At 44.7% G+C, this 23,178-nt stretch overlaps 1 protein-coding gene across 7 annotated transcripts in view; it reads right to left on the bottom strand.

Annotated features, from left to right (window-relative positions):
• Positions 1 to 789: 789 nt before the first annotated feature.
• Positions 790 to 23,178, bottom strand: part of LOC144770644 (B-cell receptor CD22-like) — a 681,379-nt gene continuing 658,990 nt past the window's right edge. For 6 of the 7 annotated variants that reach the window (XM_078655344.1, XM_078655346.1, XM_078655342.1 and 3 more), the window contains one exon: positions 790 to 2,672. In XM_078655344.1, the coding sequence (XP_078511470.1) occupies positions 2,553 to 2,672 (120 nt within the window). In that variant the 3' untranslated portion in view covers positions 790 to 2,552. The remainder of the gene's footprint in view (positions 2,673 to 23,178) is intronic. The other variant, XM_078655347.1, reaches the window with a different exon arrangement.

Genomic DNA, 23,178 nt, shown 5'->3' with positions numbered 1-23,178 from the left:
AAAATGGTCTTTATTTTTGTCTTCTATATAGCTCTACAAACCGCTTTCAGTAGCTTCGGAGCACTTCCGGATGAATATATGATTATAGAACAGTAGTATGCGTGGGGTGCACTGTAGATAGGATCACTGTTATGCAGAGAATACCCGATTTAGAATCAGCTGTCAGAATCCCACGGTGTGTGCTCACAGGGGATGAGGACGGGTGAGGAGGGCCACAGCAGACCTATGGAGAAAGAGGCAGGGGTTACGGCAACGGGCAGGCTAAGGCGTCTTTTCGTGCTGGAATTCTTACATCCGGAAGTTACTGCTACAGTGGCAATTGGTCATTGCAGGAGGGAATAGAGCACCCGAGTCCCTGCTCACCCTAGAATGTGTTCAAGAATAGTGCTGGATCGGGCAAAATATGGGGTGAGTGAATTAAGAGCATTACTGGCCCTCCACCAGTCTTTCCAGGCTCTGATTCGCTGCCTAAATCCACTCCTGGGTCAGATCTGGGCACTGCAGTATCGAAGCCGTCACACGTGTGATTAAAGGTGTTTGCACTGAACACCTCCAAATAAAATGCTATGAACGTGGAATAGAAGCAACAGAAACATGGGCTGGGGGAGGTGAAGCCGGACCTGATAGAGCGTTTAGGACGCCTCCCGGAGGCAGGAACACCCCCCCCCCCCCCCCCCCCCCAAGGAAAAGGGAGCGCACTGGATTGGACGCCCGCTAGGCAGCCACTGGCCTCCCAATCAGGGTAGGAGGTGGTAAGCGGCTGTGTGTGTGTGTGGGGGGGAAGGGGGGGGGGTTATGAAGGGGTGTAGGTCCCCAGTTGAGCAAACAAACACCCCCTGGTTGAAACGGGCTCCCACCCATGCCAAAAGTAGCAGGCATCGCAGCCACGAGGTAGAGGAGAGGGGCGGCAGAAACCCACGAAAAGATGAAATTAATGTAGGTAAATGAGCTGCTCACACAGTGTCCTCGAGATGCCTCACAGCAGGGACACTATGTGAGCGAAGGAGAGCACACAGCCACAGGCAGAGTAGATGAGATGCTCATGCAGTGTCCTCGCGATGCCACCCGGCAGGGGCACGGAGGAGCAGGAGAGTGGCCAGCAAGGGTCCAAGGCAAGCGGAATGGCACTTGCAGCCTTGGCGCGTCCTTATGGACACCCACAGAATCGGCAGCAAGGGATGCCTGAAAACCACAAACACAGAGGCCTTGCTAAAAGGGGCACCTCGAACAAAGACAGTGGTGTCATAAAATGAGCAACAACAAAATGTTACAGGACAATGAAGGATGTAAAATGACATGGATGTTTATGAATGACCAACTAAAATTGAGAGATGTACAACCATGTTTTAATAAACTGCAGCCTTCTCTATGCACCATAACATGTTGTCACTGGAATGATTAATGGGAAAAGGGATGTAGTTCGGGGTCTGGAGGGGAAGGGGGGACGACGACTCACCCTTGGGAGGGGTTTAAGCTGTGATCGAAGCCTGTGGCTATAATGAAAATAACCTAAGCACACTTTACCCATTCTGTGATTATCGGTGCTCATGTGCCCGCCTGATATGTATTGCTTTTCAAACCAACGCTGCCTAGCACTCTGCATCAAACCCAACCCCTTCAAATACTTTAATAGATAATTGTTAAATTCACAATTTTGAACATCCCATTTGTATGATTTTTAGCCAGTTGCCAACAAACGCAGATCAATAAAATGAGAATTATTATTGTCTTGTAATGGAAGCACGTTGGCACGACATATAGTTCGAAATATTGTTATCTCTTTAGGACTGATCACAAAGTTTGTTGAATAGGGGTACATTTTGAGAGGCTTCCTAGGAAGTTTCAGTGATGATATTAATGGTACTTGCCACGAAAACCCTTGTGGAGCGAAAGCCGCGCTCAGCAATAGCCGAGCACCAATTTATCAGAGGGATTCTAAATGTGAGGTAAAAGCATATATAGGTAACCCTGCTTTGCAATCTCATCTTCTGAATACCAGGACTGTGATGGCTTCGTGAAAAAGAGTAGTTTGCAAAAGTGTATCTGATCGATGTCGCTACAGAAATATGAAGTATTGGGATGGATTCAGAACCGGTGCACGCTCCTGTAAGACTGCGTTCTTTCATCCATTCAAGTCCAATTTGTCGTAAATGTGGCAATATATTCACAACTCTTCAAAAGGATCTCTGGGTTTGTGGATAGGGTCATATGTGTGTATGCCAAAAGAAACTTAAAACTGGATTCTACACGCTGTAGAGAGCAGACAATACCATCAGGAGAAAGATGATGGGTCCACGCCAAGAAGACAGGGTGGTCATGCACCAAAAAATCAAACAAAATAAAAAGCCAAACATGAAAAAAATTTGTGGCAGGACTTGCTTTGCAATTTTAAGAGATTCCTGCTTTTACCAATTGGAATAACAACACATGACCAGTTGTGGAATAATGAAGAGGAAATTAAGAGGTTTTATCCCATCCGTTAATGCTAGTGACGAGTGCTTCATGAGGCCTCAAGACTTGCAGAAATGTGAGCACATCTGTCCATGGTTGGTCTATCGCTTCACAGCTGCATATTCCACAAAATCATCGTTGACATTCCGACTCTCTGATCCATTCGTTGTAGGGCGGTTAAATTTCAGATCTGTGGCATAAATGGCCTCTTCCTCTTGCTTCTAGAAACAGGAAAGACAGACATGAATAAACGGATTTTCAGAGTATACCACAGCAATCACTGTTCACAGTAACTTTTGCCTCTTTTGTTAAAGAAATATGCCTGGTGCAGGTTGGAATAGGAAGACTTTGAGAAGTATAAATGTTTTTGGTGTTATCGTTACTTGAAGTCTTTGTTGAGATGCCCACATGAAATTTCCATCACACAATGTTATTGTCGTAGCCTGCAATATCAAATCCAGGTTGTGCATAGTGTTGCTTTGTTAAGGAGATGCATATCTTTTTAATACCCCAAAGATTCAAGGAAAACAAAAGTTATGATTAAGTTCATATTATGGGTTCAACTTAAAACCCCAAAATGACTCACTCCCCAGTTTTTGTCAGCAACACAACCATAAGTAGATGACAGTGCATTGCTTATGACCTTATTAACGCCACATATGACATCATAAATCACACCAGTGATGATGTCACTGGTCGGATCACATATTAATGTACCACATTTACTACAGAACCTTCCATTAAAAGTTTAGTGTTATTCTCAATGTGACAAGACCACATCTGCAGCAACTATGCAGGTGGCAAACAGATGGTAACAAAATACGCACTTGGTGCTACTTGCTCGAAATTGTGTGTGCTTAAACTTTAATAAAGGTTATTACCACCGGTCAGGGTTTTAAGTGGGATGAAAAAACTGTGGGGTCTGTCAAAGGGGCGTGGCCAATGTAATTGAGGGCGTGGCTTAAAAATAGGCCTGGGCAAAGAACTACGCATCGCTCGCATAGTTTGCGAAGTTTGCGCAACTTCGCACTACGCGAACTGCACGCTGCACAGTGCGAACACGTATAGCATAGTGCAGCAGTCATTTTTTGCTTGCTCGTGGTCCTCAACGTCAAGTTGGCGACCGTGAGCAAGCAAAATGACATCCTGCGAGACTTTTTCCTCCTTCGCGATCAGCAACATCAAGTTGCCGATCGCGAGCGTGGAAAATAAACCTCCCTGCAAGATTCTGAACGCGGGGAGGTCTGGTTTCTCATTGTAAGTGGTCACGTATGCTCGCGACTGCTCGCGATGAGAAACTACCAGTCCGGGTAGAGAAAGCTGCCGCTCGAGTAAAAATCTCCTCGAGCGGCAGAAAGCTATAGCTCGCACTATGCAAGATGCCATTTTCAATGTTTGCACAGTGCCAGATGTTTGTCCACACTGCGCAATCATTGAAAACGGCATCTTGCACAGTGCGAACATGCTACTACGCAGTTCGCATAGTGCTACGCGTAGTGCAAATTGCACTTTGCGTAGCTTCGTGAAGTGCTACTTCGCAAACTACGCCCAGCCCTACTTAAAAACAGGTAAGCTAAAAATCTGTGTTCAGCATAGTGTGTCGCCAGACTTGTATTTTGCTGTTTCTGTCAATGTTTCCAGATATGATGATACAACAAATTACATAATACTTACAACAAGTCAGGACTATTGGCTTTGTCAATGTTGTTAGTTGCATAAGATGAATAAGCAGCTACTATGGCTTGTATATAAATTTGTAAAAGCTTCCACTTAAAGCCCTGGTGACAGCACAATGATGTTGCTGATCCTGAGTTTCAAAAAGAGAAGGGAAATCCAGAGAGAAAATGACTCTCTTTAAAGGATTCCGCTTCCCCTACACGCTCACCTGGCATGACGTCATGAAGTAACTTCTCCACTAGTGAGAAGTGAGCTTTGTAAGCACATGCACATCCATGTGCCTGTTGTCACTACAGTCTGGAAGAAAATGGACCGCCTATGCCAGGGCACAAAACAGAGGCCGATAGTTACCCATTTCGAGGCCCCCTTCAAAAAACAACCGGTGCTCAGCACCGGTGAGACCCAGCCCACTTAAAGCCCTGACAGCGTTGCACAGTTAATATTATATCCACAACTCACTAACAGAGATTGTCCAAAATAGGCATGGCTACAGATAATGCCCTACTTTAAAAATAATAGGAGCAACCAGTTAATATGTATTTATTTGTGAGTTTTATATAGCGTGAACTTGACCCAAAGGTATCAGAGTGTTTTACCTAGTATGCACAACGATAATAACATGCGATGCAAAGAGAGTAGCTAGAGATACATAGTAACGGTAAAAATAAATGCTCAAAGTATGACATTACTTGTGGGCCCCCCCTACAAAGCGATCCAAATAGCACAGCAGCATTAATTGCAGGGTCACTGCAGGTTTTTGCCTTTCTTTTCTGAACCACTTTTTCTTGGCTTTAGGACTCTGCACACTTAAGTCCTGCTAATCAGAAGTAAAGTGCTTGTGCTCTTGCTAATAAACATGGTAGAAATGGTCTGCACCTGATTGGTCCATTTAATGTACTTTAAGACCCTAGTAAGTGGTACTAAATAAACTCAGGTCTCTAAATTAAATGCTACAAGTGGGTTGCAGTATTTGCTGTGCCACCCATTAAAAAAAGAACTGTACGGCTCTCTTTATGTATCGATGGCAGGGGGGCAGAATATGCGGAGCTGTGGGAACCATTCATCCATCTTTTATCTCGGGACATGCACGAGGTGACTTGCCCAAAATACCTGCAGATTCTGCAGCTTATCCAGGAGGCGCCATGGGGCGCAGTCCCCTAGACACGTAGGCTTGGGAGGTGGGTTGGGGAGCACCTTAGTGAGTATGGGGGGTAGTTGAGGCTGATGCGGAGGAGGGTGGCGGGAGGGGAGGGGAGGGGGTGGAGGGGTTGGTTTTGTTTGGTTTGTTGTATCTGCTTTTATTTAAATGTAGTACAATTCTCTTAGTTGCTGGCTGTTACTCCTGGCATTGCATGTGCGCTCGCCGGGTCGCCCTCCGGGATGTAGGCTCATAGGCTGTGTTCCCTCCTCCTAGAACTTGCTTTGCCGGCCAGTGGATGTAGGCAGCTGAGCTGTGTTATGTGCCATTATACTGCTCAATAAAAACGATTGATTCTAAACAAGAACTGTAAAACAAGTCTCAGGTCTGGTCTGACACGGCAGCCTGAAGTACAGTTTTAAAGTGCTATTTCGACCTAGCAAAACAAACCTTTATCCAGGCCTAAACATTCTTCTTTATAACCTATTAATTACACCTGTGGTAAGCCTTAGAGGCACACAGGGCAGTGTGCACGGTATTTAAAAAGTAGGACATGCATGCTTATGTTTTTGTCCCAATGGTGTAATAATCCTAAGGTTGTTTTTCACTGTAGCAAGGATATCTCTTCCATAAACTATCACACATTTACCTTATTACACCTAATAAGTGATCACTTCAGTCTGGGGCTTCTTCCACTCATTCAAATTGTATTTTTAAATCCTCTTTGATGGTAAATTCAGATTTTTAATTACTATTCTGGAAATGCCACTTTTAAAAAACTCTGAAGCAACCAGGGATAAGCCTATACCTCGAATTATTTTAAGCTTAAACAATTTTTAGCTTAAACGATTAACACTTCTTCTACAGATTAATCCTGGTATATTTATTCATACCTTTTACTTTATATTTAAAATTTTCTTTTCTCAAACATCAATACATGGAGTACAAAAACATTGTCACTTTATAGCTGCATTCAAAACCAATTCACATATAAATATAAAACAAATCGTGCTCTACAATACATTGTCAAAAAAATGACTTGTGCTTAACAAAACCAGTGTCACAAAAACAAGTTTAAATCAAAATTGTGAATCAACAGTATTAAAAAATAAGCCGTATGGACAACAACAACTTCTAGCTTATTGCCTTAATACTAGTTTTCAAATAGGTATCCTACTTTTTTTTAACCAAAAGTCAACCCCGATTTATAAAAAATTAAAAAAAAAACATTCTGTCCTTATTCACAAAGTGGGATCGAACCAGTACTCCTCAACATTTGGAGAATATGTGGGGAATATGCCGACGCGTTTCAAATCCTTATATTTCTTAACATGATTCTCATTGGGGCTTTTGTTCTTTTGTTCTTATTCGTGCTGTTTTCTGATTCAGAAGGTATCATCAATTCCGTGGGCCATTAGATAGAACGGATCTCTCATGTAATTCCTAGTTAACTCATTACTTTCTTTTGACAGCCCGGTGTTTTGCTCCGTGGGTCGTTTCTCAGTAAAACCAGCTCTTTAGTACATAAACCTTGGTAGTGCTCGCCTAGTCAAACAAAAAACACCAAGCTTATTTTAACAACATATAAGCCGGGTCACCAAATGCCAATTAGACCGGCAATCAACCATGTTTTGCCTGTGAAACAAATCTGCAGTCCTTTTGATATGAGGCAGCAGAGTTTGCACTAGTTTTTGATTCAAGTCCATTTAGTCTGAACATTCACTCTTTCAGATTCTTGTATGAAAAGATCAAAGTGCCAAAGAAATACTCCCATTGAGGAAGAATACGCACTCAGACGCGGATTAGTGTTTATGACATTAGTGTTTATGGATTTGAAACGCGTCGGCATATTCCCCACATATTCTCCAAAAGGTGGAGTGGTGTGGCTCACTGGTTAGAGGCGGCAGACCCAGAAGCAGAGGATGGACCGGGACCAGGGTTCTATCCCCGATGCGGCAGGGTCGTGGACCTGGGTCAGCGGACTCGATAATTCTCGCCTCAGTGCCTACACTAACCAGGGATCACACTCGGCAACTCTGGGCATTAGCTTGCCTCGTCTCCACAACGGCCCCCCACAAACGCTGGGGATGCCTGGTTTCACCTTGGAGATACCCAGTAGGGACCATCTCACAGGGAAAGCCAGGACGGGTCCCCCAGCGGTCTAGAGCGCAGAGATACTCCTTTGGGAGTCGATTCAAGCGCTTTAGAAACCCACAAATAATAAGTCCAGGTAATTAATGAATGAATCCGGGTAATGTCAAGTTTCAAACTGTATATTCCCCATTCAGTTCTGATGTATGAATTTTGACTTGTAGAAAATCAGGACTGTCACACAGGCGCTCTCTTTGGAATCTCTTGTGGGATCCAATTCTTAAGTAAGTGCGAATAAATTATGAGTTAACTTCCAACTAAATTTAAGTAAGTGCTAATAAACTATGAGTTAACTTTCAACTGATTTAAGTTCAAAACGATATATTGTTCACAGTACTTTAACAGAATGCACAAGTTTCACTGCTGGGTCGCCAATGCCAAGTTCTGTTGAATTGATACAATAACTGATATCAATGTATAGTCCAGATTGGACAAATGAGATAAATATGAAGATTGATTCCTCTGTTTTTACTTAGACAACTTTGCTCAGAGAACTTTCACTAGCACACGGGTTATGTATGTCTTTTTTAAACAATGTGTAACATAAAAGTGATGCAGCAGTAATATGTTACATTATGTTTTTTTAGGGGGTCATCGTTGGATGCAAATTCTCACTGTCCTGAAGAAGGTCTTGTGGAGTAAACATAAAAGACCGAAACGTCGACTTCTAAGTCCAATTTTCCATCTAAGATTGTTGACACAAGTGAGTACTTTTAGTAAAATCAGAAGTCATTGTATTATATATTGTGGTTTGGACTTTCTATTCTGATGTAATACAGGAGAAATTGTTTTACTCCTTTTTCATCTGAATGCATTTTTGATTAACCTTCATGATTGATATGTACCCTGATAAATTTTGTACAAGAAGAAAATAACTTTTTGATAAAAAAGATTCCCCGTGTTGCTGTTCTCTACTTCACAATAGTGTGGTATCATTACTCTGTCACAGAGGTACAACGAATTGAAACTGCCTTCAGATACCAATTGAATTAGGTCGAATTCACTAATATAAGTGACAATCAAATTTGATTTCTGTAAATTGTTCTAAATCAAATTCCCTTGCCGGCAATTTTTTTGTATTCACGTAACTTCTAGAAGTGGCACTTCCACACTAGACACAATAAATCTGCGCACATCATCGCGCAGCATTTAATCACACAGGTCCGCACATACCAAACTCGACCCTGCACTCCCCACACATCAGGAACTACCATGGACACACATATCCCACATGCATTCCTATGGAAGGGCAGGCCAATCTCATACACGCACTCAGAGAGTGCACGCACTTTACACTGGGACACAGTGTCAAAGTGTGCAAAGACCAGAAATCACTATAATTATGCAACATTAAAAGGCAAAAAGTTCAGGGGTGAACCTGCCAGAAGGGCCAAGTCCAACACTGCCTGTATTACTTTTATCAAGTAAAAAAGTAATTCAGTTCCAAGGGTTTATAAAACACATTGTTATTCTGTGTTCCTAGCATTGTCAGTGAGCAAAACCATTAAACGTTGCAGTGCACTAATATAAAGTTGAAGAGTTCGACTTTCTGGCTCTTCCAGAATAGTATGTGTTAGACCTGGCATCTTTGACGTGGTTTCCCCTGTCTTTTTGTCTCTACCTCCTGTATTTTTGGCACTGTGCTGGATTTTGTTTTTGCTGGTTTAGATGCTTTGGGCACTTGGCCACTGCTGATCAATGTCAAAGTGCAAGTGCTCACTGTGTAAATTGTTATTGGAATTGGTTATCCATAACTGGTATATTTGTATCACCCAGAAGTCCCTAGTAAAGTGCTCTGAGTGTGCCAGTGCTGGTAATACAAATGCTACTAGTGGGCCTGCAGCACTGATTAAGCCACCCGCATGAGTAGCCCTAAAATGGTGTCTAAGGCCTGCCACCGCAGTGTCTGTGTGTAGTCTGTGAACTGCCATGTCAACCTGGTCAGTGTCCCCACTGACCAGGCCTAACCCTTCCCTTTCTGTACACATTGGTCACCCCTATGGAAGGCCCAATGTACCCCCTTGGGCAGGGTGCAGTATATGTGAAAGGTAGAGCATGTACTAGTGCAGGTGACATGCTCTGGTAGTGAATTACAGCCATTTTCGTTTTTCACTATTGTAAAGGCTATCTTGCCCTTAGGCTATCATGGGGAATGCTGGCTACAGTGGTTACCTGCATATATTCCCATAGAAGTAAGATAGGACATACAAGTCTGGAATCCCTGAACTCAGAATTTAATAACATATCTTTTAGGAAAGGTGTTTTTTAAATCCTGTGTTTGAGAACAGCACATTTAGAAAGTTGCTGTTCTCTTGTCTGACCTTTCTGTGTGCCTTGGCCTGTTTGTGAATTGCCTGTCTGGTTTGTAAGTGACAGGGGCTGGGTGGCTCCCAGAGGCTGAGTGGGCCATCCCTGGGCTGAATAGCTCCATCTGAATCTAGAGTGGTGGGAGGGGGTAGCACCTGGCCCTGAATAGGGCTGTGCCTGCCTTCCACAATGCTGGCTCCACCCCCTGCTAGAAAGCCGATGACCCTGCCTCTCTCTCTCTGAAAGGAAAGGAGAGGCTGTGGTAAATAAATAAATTATTACCGGATCTATTTTTGAATATAATCAATAAACAGGTAGCTCAATAAATAAGAGTCAAGATTCGAGGTAGTTGGAGTTGACAGGCTTTAATCAAGCATAAAGGACAGGAACAGGACAGCCTGTACGGGAATAGGATGGCAGGGCCCGACAGCTGCCGGGCAGGATCTGGGAGCATAAGGGACTCTAACTTTTAATAACAGTGCACAATATATATAGTTAAACAAAATACATTACATTCAATACAGTAGGCGTGGTTCGTAACAGTCGCGAAAGATAAGGGTAAAATGATGTAACAAGAAGGCGTGTACAGGGTGTATACATAGACATGTGATGCAAACGTAACAGAATATGTCATAAAAGGGGCGGAAACATGGAGGGGGCTACCTGAGCAGCTGGGACCTCTAACCTAGTGGTGCGCGCAAACGGGCAATGACGTGTTACCAGGGAGAACTGGGGGCTATGACTTCTGCGCTAGAAGAGGAGACTAAAGTCTGGAGTGTCAGAGCGACATGTACCCAGGCATATCTAGTATCTGGTGTTTAGAGTACATGTTGATAGAATCCAAAAGTTATCAGGGCAAAGGCTAACAGACATTAAGACTGGGGCATGCATTATTCTACATGTAGTGCGTGTGTGAGGAATATTCTATGAATATTAATACAGTATTTCTCTTACATGGAGACATAAAGGCTAGACCATGACGGAAACTATTGATGCGATTCAGTAGCTTAGGAATGCAGAGAAGGAGGGCTGGACTGATAACTAGAAACATAACATATTCTTGGCAGACTGGGAGGCAGAGCCAGGACGGGCCGGGCACTGCGTGGCAAGAAGTAAGCTAAGGGTCAGGGATACAGGTGGGGGCTGTATCGCTCCTCGGAGAGGGTTCAGGAAACAGGAGCTGAATCTGAGTCCGGGCCCTTTTGAGGCCTAGAAACGGGGATAATTCAATGAATTAACGTGCATACTGTGAAATGTGGCAACGTAGGTTTACATAGGCCTAATATTCGTTGTATTCACGAGGACTGGAAACTGGCATACTAGAGATGGACACAACTGTAATTGCGTCTTTAATCGATCAGAGGGGAATACATGCATATCGATCATGCACATATAACATAATATGGGGAACACGTAGGCACATACAACATGGCAAAATTTACTTTTCCACAAAGTGCTCAAGGAACACCCAGAACTGGGTCAGTCCGGGCTCAGAGCCCTCCTGCACAAACGTAACAAAGACTTTTAGGGGTATAAGTACAGGACCCCAGACTACAGAAAATGAGATCATCCTGGAATCAAGAAGGAACCTCTGCCAAGGAGAAAGCTGGAAGACTGAAGTAGGAAGACTGTCTTGCTGTTGCTATGCTGTACTGACCTACAGTTGCTTTGCTGCCAAGGAGAGGGGAAGGACTTTGCTTTATGCTGTGTCCCCTTGCTTGGAGGTATCTCCAAGGGCCTGAAGAAGAGCTGGCTCCCTGTTAAGAAGTCCCAGGAACAAAAGGACTTCACCCCCAGCTTCCATGAACTCTGCTGCAAGAGTTCTGTCCTTCCTAGAGTGCTTGGGCCAGTTGTGGTGCCTCTGGAAGTTGTACCTGTGTTGGGCAGCTGAAACCAAGATTTTAAAGACCTTCTGCAAGTTGTAACGCATCGCTCGCTGGCGGAGCGCATCCCCGTCAGTGCGAGAAAATTCCTGCCGCTACGAAGGCCGAGATCGTCGCAGTGCCTGTTGCCGCTGCCAGAGTTGTCGCATCCTTCGTTTGCGGGACGCATCAGTCCGGTGCGGGAAGATTACCATTGCTGCGAGTATCGCGCAGAGCCTGTCGTCACTAGGTGAGATCGTCGCACCGCGTGCTTTCGGACCGCATCACGTCGCTGTGAGAGTCATCGTAGAGCCATCGCATCGAGGGGCCGTGAGAGGAGAAGATCGCCGCTGAGCTGAGCATCGTCACTGCACCGGAGATTGTCGCCGCCCCGGAGATTGTCGCATCGTACCTTTTGCGAGCCGCACAAGGAATTGCATCCCTCCCCATACAGACCGGAGTCACCGCAACACACCGGCTGTGTCCAGCGGGGTTGTCGCATCGCCTCCCCAGGGTCTCAGGAGTGACGCATTGCTTCCTTTTCAACGCTACAGCTTTCACTTGGAACTTTTGTTGCATCTAAAGGTACTGTTGGCTAAAATGTGACGCAACTGTTGATTATTTTAAAGCAACCCATATTCTTGAACTGTGTATGTTGGATTTTTGTCATTTTGGTCTTGTGTAGTTTAGATTAAATACCTTTATTTTTCTAAACTGTTGTGGAGTCAGTTTGTGGTGTTTTCACTGTGTTACTGTGAGTGTTGGTACAAATACTTTGCACATTGCCTTTGATAAGCCTGACTGCTCGTGCCAAGCTACTAAGGGGGTGAGCAGGGGTTATCTAAAGAGTGTATCCTTCTTACCCTGATTAGAAGCAAGGGTCCCTATTTGGACAGTGGTACCTACCTCTGCCAACTAGAGACCCCCAGTTCTAACAGTATGCATTGATGTATGTTCATAAATTAAACAGATAGCAGTTGAATAGGAGTTGAGTATGTTTAGAAGAAATACATTGCAATTCCACCTGTGAGGCTGAAGGTCAATACACAGAACCTTAAAAACACCCCTTTTTTGTGTCCAGAAGCCAGTGCATGATTCACAAATGATTAGAGGTTGAGATGTGGAATTTGAGATCCAATATTACCCTGACTGCAGCACTCTTCGACAATTAAAGAAGGTGGATAACATGGCAGAAAAGTATTGGCAACATGAGTGTTGAAAGCAATGTATCTGTTAGACATCCCCTACTATGTGTGTTGCAGAGATGGGCTGGCAGAGCACATTCAGGCTCAACGTCAAGAGCCCATGAGTAGGATAGCACCACTTGGCAGGCTAGGAATCACAGATGGCAGGTTCAAGATGCTTGGATCCAGGTTGTTGGAGCCTTCTGTCCCTGAGGCTAAGGTAAGGGTCCAACTAACTAGCCCTTTGAGTCAATCTGAGGTCCTGGGTTCAACAGAGGCAAGACTGGCAGCAGTCCTTCAGAGCAGCAGTCCAGCAGAGTGGCAGGCCTTTCTGCAGCACAGCAGTTCTTGTTCTTGGCAGAGTATCCACAGGTCCAGGAGTATACTGAACAGTTGGTGTCTGAGGTCCAATACTTATATCAAGTACCCCCTTTGAAGCGGAAGCAGCTTCTAGAGGTTTCCATTTAAGTGCACAGATTTCCTGACTACCTTGCCCTGGCTCCAGAATAATGACATGGGGTATGCAGCCGTGCAGAAGGAAACATTTATTTAAGAGCTTTTCAATACCAGGACATGTGAAACTTATAAGTACATGTCCAACTTTTTAAATGCACTGCCCCCTGACCTCTGGGCTGTCCAGGGTCTACCTTGAAGTGACATATGTATTAAATTAGGAAGGTTTGGGCTGTAATGGAAAGACTGACACCATGTTTAAAGGGTTAATTAAGTTGGTGCAATCAGTGCTGCAGGCCCACTAGTATCATGTAATTTACAGGCCCTGGGCACAGTTTACTAGTCACAAGTAAATAAAATATGCCAATCGAGTATATGCCAATTCTACCATGTTTTAGGGCGAAATCACCTCATTGGCAGTGCCTTATGTTGTCCAAATCTCAACATCAAATTGTTGTTATGCCAATTAGATTCTCTGATCAGAAGTTTTCCCACAACAAAATCCCATTCATCGTAAAAGAAGAACAGCATTGACATTCGGTCGAATATGCATATTGTCTGCTGATGAAGGCTCATTCAGGGTTACTTGCTGCAGAGTGCTGGAACCATAGCCCTGAAGCTTTAGGACAGTAGGCCATCATGGTCTATACATTAGTTCACATTATATAAGGGATTTCTATTTAGTATTGGAAGATAACAGAGTTGTCATGCAAGATGGTCTTCTGCAACTGTTTCTCTGCTCAAAGTCTGATTCAAGAAACATGTCCATACCGCTGTTATATTGGGATGGATGCCAGATTTGTTTGTATATCAGCAACACACTAAAAAAACGGTTTACAATCACTGGCTGAGCTTGCGCACCTCATTGAGGATTATTATGATACACGTTTGAGAATCTCTGCAAAATATACCTATCTAATGAGGGGTGATTTGAAGACAAGTAAATTAGGGCACATTTACATGGACTGTTGGAGCCTAATGAGAATACTGCACTGTAATTGGTTTGCAGCATGTAAAACTATTTCTAACCAGGAATCCTTATTAGAATTTACGTCTTTGCATTTGCCTAGTTACTTCCTAGGCCTATAAAAGTATCATGTAAGAAGAGCAAAGCGGAAACTTTATTGTTTTTATTGCGGCAATCATTGTGCATTCCAGATTTGGTAGCACATTCATGGCCTGAAGGTGGTCTTAGTGTGCTGAAGTTATTCACATTGGGTCTGTACAGTGTGAGGCAATTGCTGCACCCAGCAAATACTGATACCGCGTGGTACAGTATTCACTCAGCTACTTGTATAGCTGCAATTCCCAGGGAGGGATGAACAACGGGTAAGAGACGAAGAACATGATACAAATATGTAGCTTAAGTGAGACTGCATATGAGTACTACTCTCTCTGCAAAGAAGCGTCTCTTGAATTTCAGCAGGGCTAAAGCAATTCGGAGGTAAGTAGGTTACATTTTGCCACATACTGGGTATGTTATTGAACTTTTACTCCTACGTTTTGTGCTTGCAATATATTGGCTCTTGTTATGGCATTGTCTGCCCGAGGTGGTTATTTTTTGGCTACGTATGATAGCATATCATTTTAATGGTTTACAAGATGTCTGATGGCTTTGTAAGCTGTATCCACTTGATGTCAAATGCAACATTTTAAAGAGAATTGCATACATTCATGCAAAATCTAAAAAGAAGAGTGAACTATTGCTAGGGGATATTTCAGAAGAGTAGTGGGATTAGGGAATCCTGGGAGTTTGTGACACCACTATATGAGGGCAAAATCCTTATTCAATGGCAGGAAATTCATGATGTGTTCAGCATCCTCTCAGAAGAGGAATATGATTGGAATGGATTTTACAATTTGTGGATTCAGTGGCACTTATCTGCAGTGGGCTGATGCCTATGTGTCTCGTACTGTCAAAATGGAACCCCACTCTGGTTTATGGATTATCTTCGTTCTCACAGACCTGCAAGAACACTTGTGGGAAGCCGCTTAGCACCAATTTCTTTAAGGCTATGTCTAATGTTGATGGGTTACCAAACTTTACTGGTCTGCTGTCCAATTGATTTAGTTGTATTAGTCGAAGGATCCTGCTAACCCATGACGTCCAGCGATGTGGGCAGAGCACCAAGAAGCCCCCTCTGTCCCTTACCATATACTGCAGGAGGTTTTCCCCAAAAACGTTCATCTGCAAATGAGGATTGATGTTAGTGGTGACAGTGACCTGTGAGCACCTATCCACCTATGTGAGTCGCTGACCCTAATGTGCATTAAATAGTTGTCCTGAAATGTAAATGGATCAAAGAGAGCTCGAAGAGAGTCTGCATTCTCCTAGTGTTTTATTTCCCAGGCCTATTGCCCCAGAACATGGACATATTAACTCAAACTCATATGTACCACATATACATTTTCAAGGGTCAGCCACGCTTTAACCTTAAACTGGAAGATAAGTAGATTTCCTAGTTACTGTAAGGATTAAGTAACCTAATCTTCATAGTTACTTAAGGACTGTGGTTGAATATATTGAAACAAAGAGATGCATTGACTGTGACTGTGATGCTGCACAACTGCGAGGATTAGGGAATATATCCCGGTAAAAGTACCATGCACATTTTTTAACATAATTTATGTTGGACCAGTGGGCCCTGCTGCTTAATGTGGTCTACTTAGTCCTTACTAGGACTAAAAATGGAGCCCTTACTGGAGCTCTCCTGACTTTGTTGCTGCTACTACACCTCTAGCCCTCTGTGAAAGGTGTCAGACAGCTCGTGGAAAACTAAGAGGATACCCAGTGCCTTAAAGTCTGCAACAGTGGAAAATGATTTACTAGAGACAGAGGCAGGCTCCTTAGAAATCAATGTATACAATATACTGGTGAGATGGCTTGTACCTATAACTGGCAAGCCCAAGGATCACTGACACAATATCGTATTGAACCGTATTGTTGACAAAGATATTGTGCCAAATATGTTGTTTAACCACAAAATCGTATTCCTATACTTATAATCGTAAGTACAACATTTTAAAAAAAATACAGTTGACACCAATATCCTCCAAAAATATACAAATATAAATGTTTTAAATATAGGATTGAAAGTAGCAAATGTTTTACTGTAATGTAAATTAAATATATCCCACTAGCATTTCATACTCTATATATAAATATGTAGGTAGATAAACAAGCAGAGACATATATATATATTTATAAATGAGAAGAACTCCGTTTCACTCCTCCAGTTTTCCGTCGATAAGAAACAGACAGGTACTTTGCATCAATTTATTCCGTGTACAACACAATTGCCGCCATGACGCGTTTCGGGCCCTTGAGCCCTTGATATTTATAAATAATATATATATATATATATATATATATATATATATATATATATAAATATATATATATATATATATGTATATATATATATATACATATATATATATATATATACATACATACATATAGGATTTCGGGGTCTCTAGTTGGCACAGGTAGGTACTTGTGACAAATTGGACCCTTGCCTCTAGTCAGGGTAAGGGGGTACACTCCTAAAATAACCCCTGCCCACTCCCTTGGTAGCTTGGCACAAGCAGACAGGCTTATCTCAGAGGCAGTTTGTAAAGCAATTGTGAACACATTCAGTAATCAAGTGACAACACTACAGATGGACACAACACTAGTTTTACATCAAAAATAAGTATCTTTTATATAGACTTATAACAAGACCACAAACAACAAAAACCCACAATACAGTACTTAAAATAGTAGACTTAGCTTTGTTCTCTTTAGATCTTAAAATGCGACACTTTGAGTCAATGTACCTTAAGATGCGACAAGCAGGGTAACAAAAGTGTTGCAGGAAAAGTGATGAGGTAGTCCTTTACATGCAAGGTCAGTGAGGTGTTGAAGATCTGGAGCAAAGAAACAAAGATGGCGCTTTCTCCTTGATGCAACATGCTTCCCGGTGATGTGGCAGCGTCTGCTGCGACTTCGATCCTCTTCTCCGGCGATACTAGATGCTTTACAAGATGCGAGCCGTGACAGGCCCTGCGACACGCTTCCCAGTGATGCGGCGGCGTTTGCTGCGATGTCGATCCTCTCTCCTGGCGATGCGAGTTGCTTCGACAATGATGCGAGCCGCGACAGGCCCTGCAACACTTATCCCAGTGATGCAGCGGCATCTGCGGAGACGTTGATCCTCTTCTCCGGCGATGAGCCACGACAGGTCCCGAGACACTCTTCACGGAGATGCAGCGGCATCTGCTGCGACGTCGATCCTCTTCTCCGGTAATGCGAGGCGGTTCAGGTTGTGAAACAGCAGCAGCAGTTCGGCGACATGCTTCCTGTTCTTGAGTCGCGTTTCCAGCTCCTTGTGACACACAAGTCCTCAAAAAGTCCTGCACAACTGCAGGCACTTCAAGAAAACTATTGGGGAGCTGGTGGGTGAAGTCTGTTGTCCCTGAGACTTCAACAGGAGGCAAGCTCTGTTCCAAGCCCGTGGAGATCCTTACAAGTGGATGAAAAGTACACACATTTCCTCTCTCCTTTCTTTGGCAGTCAGGCAACCACTGCAGGCCTATCCCCCAAGTAGCACTTCAGCTTAGGGATAGTCTCTCCTCAGTCTCTCTGGTTCCACTCCTCAGCAAAGGTTTCTTCTTGTTGTCCAAAAGTGATCTAAATTCTTGATCACCTGCTGCCAGGGTTGCAGCCTGTTGCCGCAAACCCACAAGAGTAGGGCATTCTCTCTGCTCCTTGCAGAATTCTTCCCTGGAGGGTCCTTCTTCCTCTTGCCAATGGGTCCGCTCAGGCAGGTCCCCAGTTCAGCTACCTGTTCCCCTGTAGGCCCCAGGGCATCCCCCTCAGGATCTACCTCCTCCAGGACCGTGGGAACTTCGGGGGCGGTTCCCCGTGCCCCCTACCTCTTCTCTCTAAGGGAGGTCCCTGGGCCTCCCTCCCAGGCTCCAGGTCCTCTTGAGCACCCCCACGGGCTGCCATTGACCACGTGGTCACACACGCCCAGTCAGGCAGACCCACCATCTCCAAGTGAATGTTCTGCTCCACCTTTCCCCAAGTGAGCTCTCCAAATTGTTCCCCAACAAAAAGTCAACAGGCATGCAGGCCTCACAGCTACCTGAAGAATATCAGAGACCCCCCACTCAAAGGGAACCTGAGCCATTGGACAATGGCTCTCTGTATTGTCAGCAGCAACAACTCAGCAAAATGCATGAGGGACAATCTGCTCTTGAGACACCCGGTGACACTTGACAGCTGTCACACTGGCTCCTGTGTCTCTAAGAGCCTCCCCCTTATGGCCATTGATGGTCACTCAATGCCCATATTTCTTAGTGTTGTTGGGTAGCTGGGTCCCTGGGACCACCTCACAGTCTCCTAAAGAGACAAAGGACATCTCTGCAGGACCCCACCCACCTTGGACACCAATCTCCTCCCCCAAGGCTATACTCACCATCTGCTGGGGTGGAGCAGAAGGGAGTGCTGTCTTTTAAAATAAGCGGAATCTGTGGCCATTCGCCTTATGACCCAGTTCCCCACACTTGTAACACTTCAGGAGTCCCTGGTGAACAGGATTACCTGTTCGGCCCCTTGCTTTCTCTCAGAGGGAGGAGGAACCTTTCCCTTGGTTTCCTTGGTAATTACTTTGGGGCCCTTTATGGAACTCCTTCTGTTTACCTTTGTCCCCCAACTCCTCTGCTGGGGACTCTGCCCACCTTTGGCTCCCATGTGACCTTTGTGGACCCGGGTGCTCACCCAGCGGGCCACCTCTTCAGCAAGCTTCCTCGGATTAGTCAGCTTACTATCAATCAGGTGCAGGCGCATCTCTGGACAAAAATTACTGGACAAGTGCTCCCGTGCAATCAAATCAAAGAGCTCCTGAAAATCATTAACTTTGCTGCCCTTTTTCAAACCATCCAATGCTCTGAAAAAGAAAGTGACATATTCCACCCAGGTACAACTCTCTATCTTCTTGCAACTCGTGAACCTCTGTCTATAGAGTTCAGGGATCAAACCATACCATACCTAGACATTAATGCATCCTTCATGTGGCTATAAGAATTATGGACTTCAGATGGCAAGTCTAACAGTGTGCCCCGTCCCTCAATAAGGGATCTCCCCACAACCCCGCTCCCCAATCTCTCTCAGGGACCAGGTGGGAAGACATGGCTACGTCATAGGCTCTGAACCACTGCCCAATATCATCATTCTTATAAAATTCTTTCACCACATCTTGAAGAATATATACCCTAGCTTCTACAGTTCTGATGGTGTGCTGCCACCTGAGGGAGCAATTTCTAAGCTCTTGGCCTTCAATTCCAAATCCCTCAAACCCTTCTCATGTTCAAACTGCAGTTTCTTTTCTTCCAGGGCTAATTTCCTAGTTTGCAACTCAAATTCTAACTGCCCATTCAGCTTGAGCTTGGTCAGCTCCATTTCATGCATCCTACTCTCTTTCCTGTCCTTCAACTCTTCTGGAGACAGTCCTCTGGCAGAAACACCGCTACCTGCTGGGGAGGTTATTCTCCTCCTTCCTGGACCCAATGGCCCTTCAAACTGCTCATATGCATTCTCTGCCCCATCCTCAGGGGTATTCCTTGCTTCAAACCAGGCCTCAGAGCCTTTTGTAACTCCTCTTTTCTGGAGATACCGGTCATAGAAATGTTGAACCTCCTGCAGAAGTGCTTGAGCTTGGTAATGGTGTAGCATTCCAATTTCTTCTCTGCCCAATCATTATCAACTGATGCTACGGATGCTGCTTTATCCGTGGCAGCTAAACTTGGCAAAAATAGAAAGTCCCAGAACAAAACTATCTACCAAAAGTATGTGGTCATGTTTTGGTCTACACTCACTAGTAGTGTTCACCACTCACTGTACATGAGTCACAAATACGTGTCATGAATCCTCACCGCTGACCACCAATGTTAGATTTGGGGGTCTCTAGTTGGCACAGGCAGGTACTTGTGACAAATAGGGACCCTTGCCTCTAGTCAGGGTAAGGAGGCACACTCCTAAAATAACCCCTGCTCACCACCTTGGTAACTTGGCATGAGCAGACAGGTTTATCTCAGAGGCAGTGTGTAAAGCATTTGTGAACACATACAGTAATCAGGTGACAACAGTACAGATGAACACCACACCAGTTTTACATCAAAAAGAACTATCTTTTATATTAGCTTAGTTCTCTTTAGATCTTAAAATGCGGCACTTTGAGTCAATGTACCTTAGGATGTGACACGCAGGGCAACAAAAGTGTTGTAGGAAAGGTGATGCAGTAGTCCTTTACAAGCAAGGATGGTGATGCGTTGAAGATCTGGTGCAAAGAAATAAAGATGGCGCTTTCTCCTTGATGCAACACACTTCCTGGTGATGCGGCGGCGTCTGCTTTGATGTCTCTGGCGTTGCGAGATTCTTTACACGATGCGAGCCACGACAGGCCCTGCGACACGCTTTCCAGTGATGCAGCAGCGTTTGCTGCAACGTTGATCCTCTCTCCTGGCGATGCGAGTTGCTTCCACAACGATGAGAGCCACGACAGGCCCTGCAACACTTTTCCCGGTTAAGCGGCGGCGTCTGCGGCAACGTCAATCCCCTTCTCCTGCGATGAGCCGGCACAGGCCCTGCGACACGCTCCTCAGAGAAGTGTGGCGTTTGATGCGACGTCGATCCTCTTCTCCTGCGGCAGTTCGGCGACACGCTTCCTGTTCTTGAGTTGCGCTTCCAGCTCCTTGCGACACACAAGTCCTCAAAAAGTCCAGCACAACTGCAGGCACTTAAAAAAAACTATTGGGGATCTGGTTGGTGAAGTCTGTTGCCCCTGAGACTTCAGCAGGAGGCAAGCTCTGTTCCAAGCCCTTGGAGATCCTTACAAGTTGAGAAAAAGTACACAAAGTTCCTCCCTCCTTTCTTTGGTAGTCAGGCAACCACTGCAGGCCAATCCCCCACGCAGCACTTCAGCTTAGGGATAGTCTCACCTCAGTCTCTCTGGTTCCACTCCTCAGCAAAGGTTTCTTCCTGTTGTCCAAAAGTGATCTAAATTCTTGGGATCAGGGTCCCAATACTTATACCCCAAAATGGTCCTCTGAGGGCAGATGAGCCTTTGCCTAGTCCAAACCAGTTCTGGTCTGTCCCTGAGCACTCTGTTTACATGACTCCTTCTTTCCTTCGACAGTGCAGGGCAGAGACATCAGATGCACCACAGGTGGTGGAGCAGGCATTGTGGAGGAAAGGCACAGGCCTATTCAGGTTCCAGGTGCAACTCCTCCCTCCCATCTAGATGCAGATCTCTCTATTCACCACTGGTCTGACACACCCTGTCCTCCTGGAATCCCCGTGCCCCTGTTACTCAAACTTCAGACAAAAAATACACAACCTAGCGGAGGCAGGCTTGGATGGTTAGACAAGAAAATACCTACTTAATAAAAGTGGTATTTTCAAACACAGATTGTTAAAACCAACTTCACTAAAAGATGCATTTTATCATTCTGAGAGTAAAGTGGACTTCGTCCCCTAACCACTAGTGCACCACAAGCCGAGCCATATTTGCAGAGTGGTGAAGGAAGGGGTGTGGCCTCTAAAGACGTTTTAGCAATCCCGGTGTGTGGGACTTACTGGAGGTAATAGGAGGGGGAGCTGGACCTCAAAATGCATGGATACTTTACATCCCCCCACTTAACCCCCCCCCTTTTTCCAGCCCCGCTCCACAAAGCACCCTGAAATTTTTCAGGAAACCGCTGAGTTTAATGGATTTTTTGGGGGAAAGTTTTGAGAAGAGTCATCAAAAGTTATTCAGAAACCAGAAAAAGCTCTGTCTATGAAAAAGCAGACCCAACTTTTACTATCTACTGGACACCACCAGTAGGTAATATATATATAAATGCCTTCTCCTCAAACGCTCCAATTCAGTCTTTCACCCAATAAGGAACTGTTAGACCTGGTACCATTGACGTGGGTCTCCCTTCCATTTGTGCTGTTGCTTCATGTATTTTTACTGGTGTTATATGCTTTGGGCACTGTGCCACTGCTATCCAGTGCCACAGTGCAAGTGCTCCCTATTGTAAATTGATGTACTAATCAGTGATTCCATGTTTGGCTATGTGGTTTACTTGTCAGACCCTAGTCTAGTGCACTAAGTGTGCCAGGGCGTGTAATCCAAATGCTGCTGGTGGGCCTACAGCACGGGTGTGCCACCCACAGAAGCAGCCTTGTAAAATGTGTCTAGGGTCTGCCATTGCAGAGCCTGCGTGCAGTCTGGTACCGTCATGCTGACTGGGCAAGTGCACCCACTTGCCAGTCCCTAAACCTTCCCTTTTCTTCATATCAGTCACCCCTGTGGTAGGCCCAAGGGCAGGGTCCATTGTAAGTATAAGGTAGGACAAGCCCTGATGTGTGTGGCATGTCCTAATAGTGAACTACAGACATTTTCGTTTTTCACTATTGCAAGGCTACCGGTTCTCCATAGGCCAGAATGGGCCGTTAGATTATTACATTTTATAATCCCAACTGTCTCAGAGGACATGGTAGAAATTTGAGTTTAGTATGCTTGAACTCGGAATAATAAAATACAGCTTTTAGTAAAGTTTATTTTAATATTCTGTGTTTGCAAATACCACTTTTAGAAAGTAGGTATTTGCTTGTCTAACCATTCAAATCTGCCTCTGCTAGGTTGTGTATTCCTATGTCTGGTTTTGTGAATGACAGGGCTGGGGAATTCCAGGAGACAGGCTGAGTCCCCCAGTGGTGAATAGAGAGATCTGCATCTAGATGGGAGGGAGGAGTTGAACCTGAACCTTGAATATGGCTGTGCCTGCCTTCCACAATGCTGGCTCCACCTCCTGTGGGGCATCTGATGTGCCTGCCCTGCACTGTCAAAGGAAAGGAGAAGTCTGGTAAACAGAGTGCTTTAGAACTGGTTTGGACTGGGCAAAGGCCGATCTCCCCTCAGAG

Source organism: Lissotriton helveticus, chromosome 7, assembly GCF_964261635.1.
Source record: "Lissotriton helveticus chromosome 7, aLisHel1.1, whole genome shotgun sequence".
NCBI lineage: Eukaryota > Metazoa > Chordata > Amphibia > Caudata > Salamandridae > Lissotriton > Lissotriton helveticus.
The sequence above is the reverse complement of the archived record's forward strand: the minus strand, read 5'-3'. Positions and strand labels throughout refer to the sequence as shown.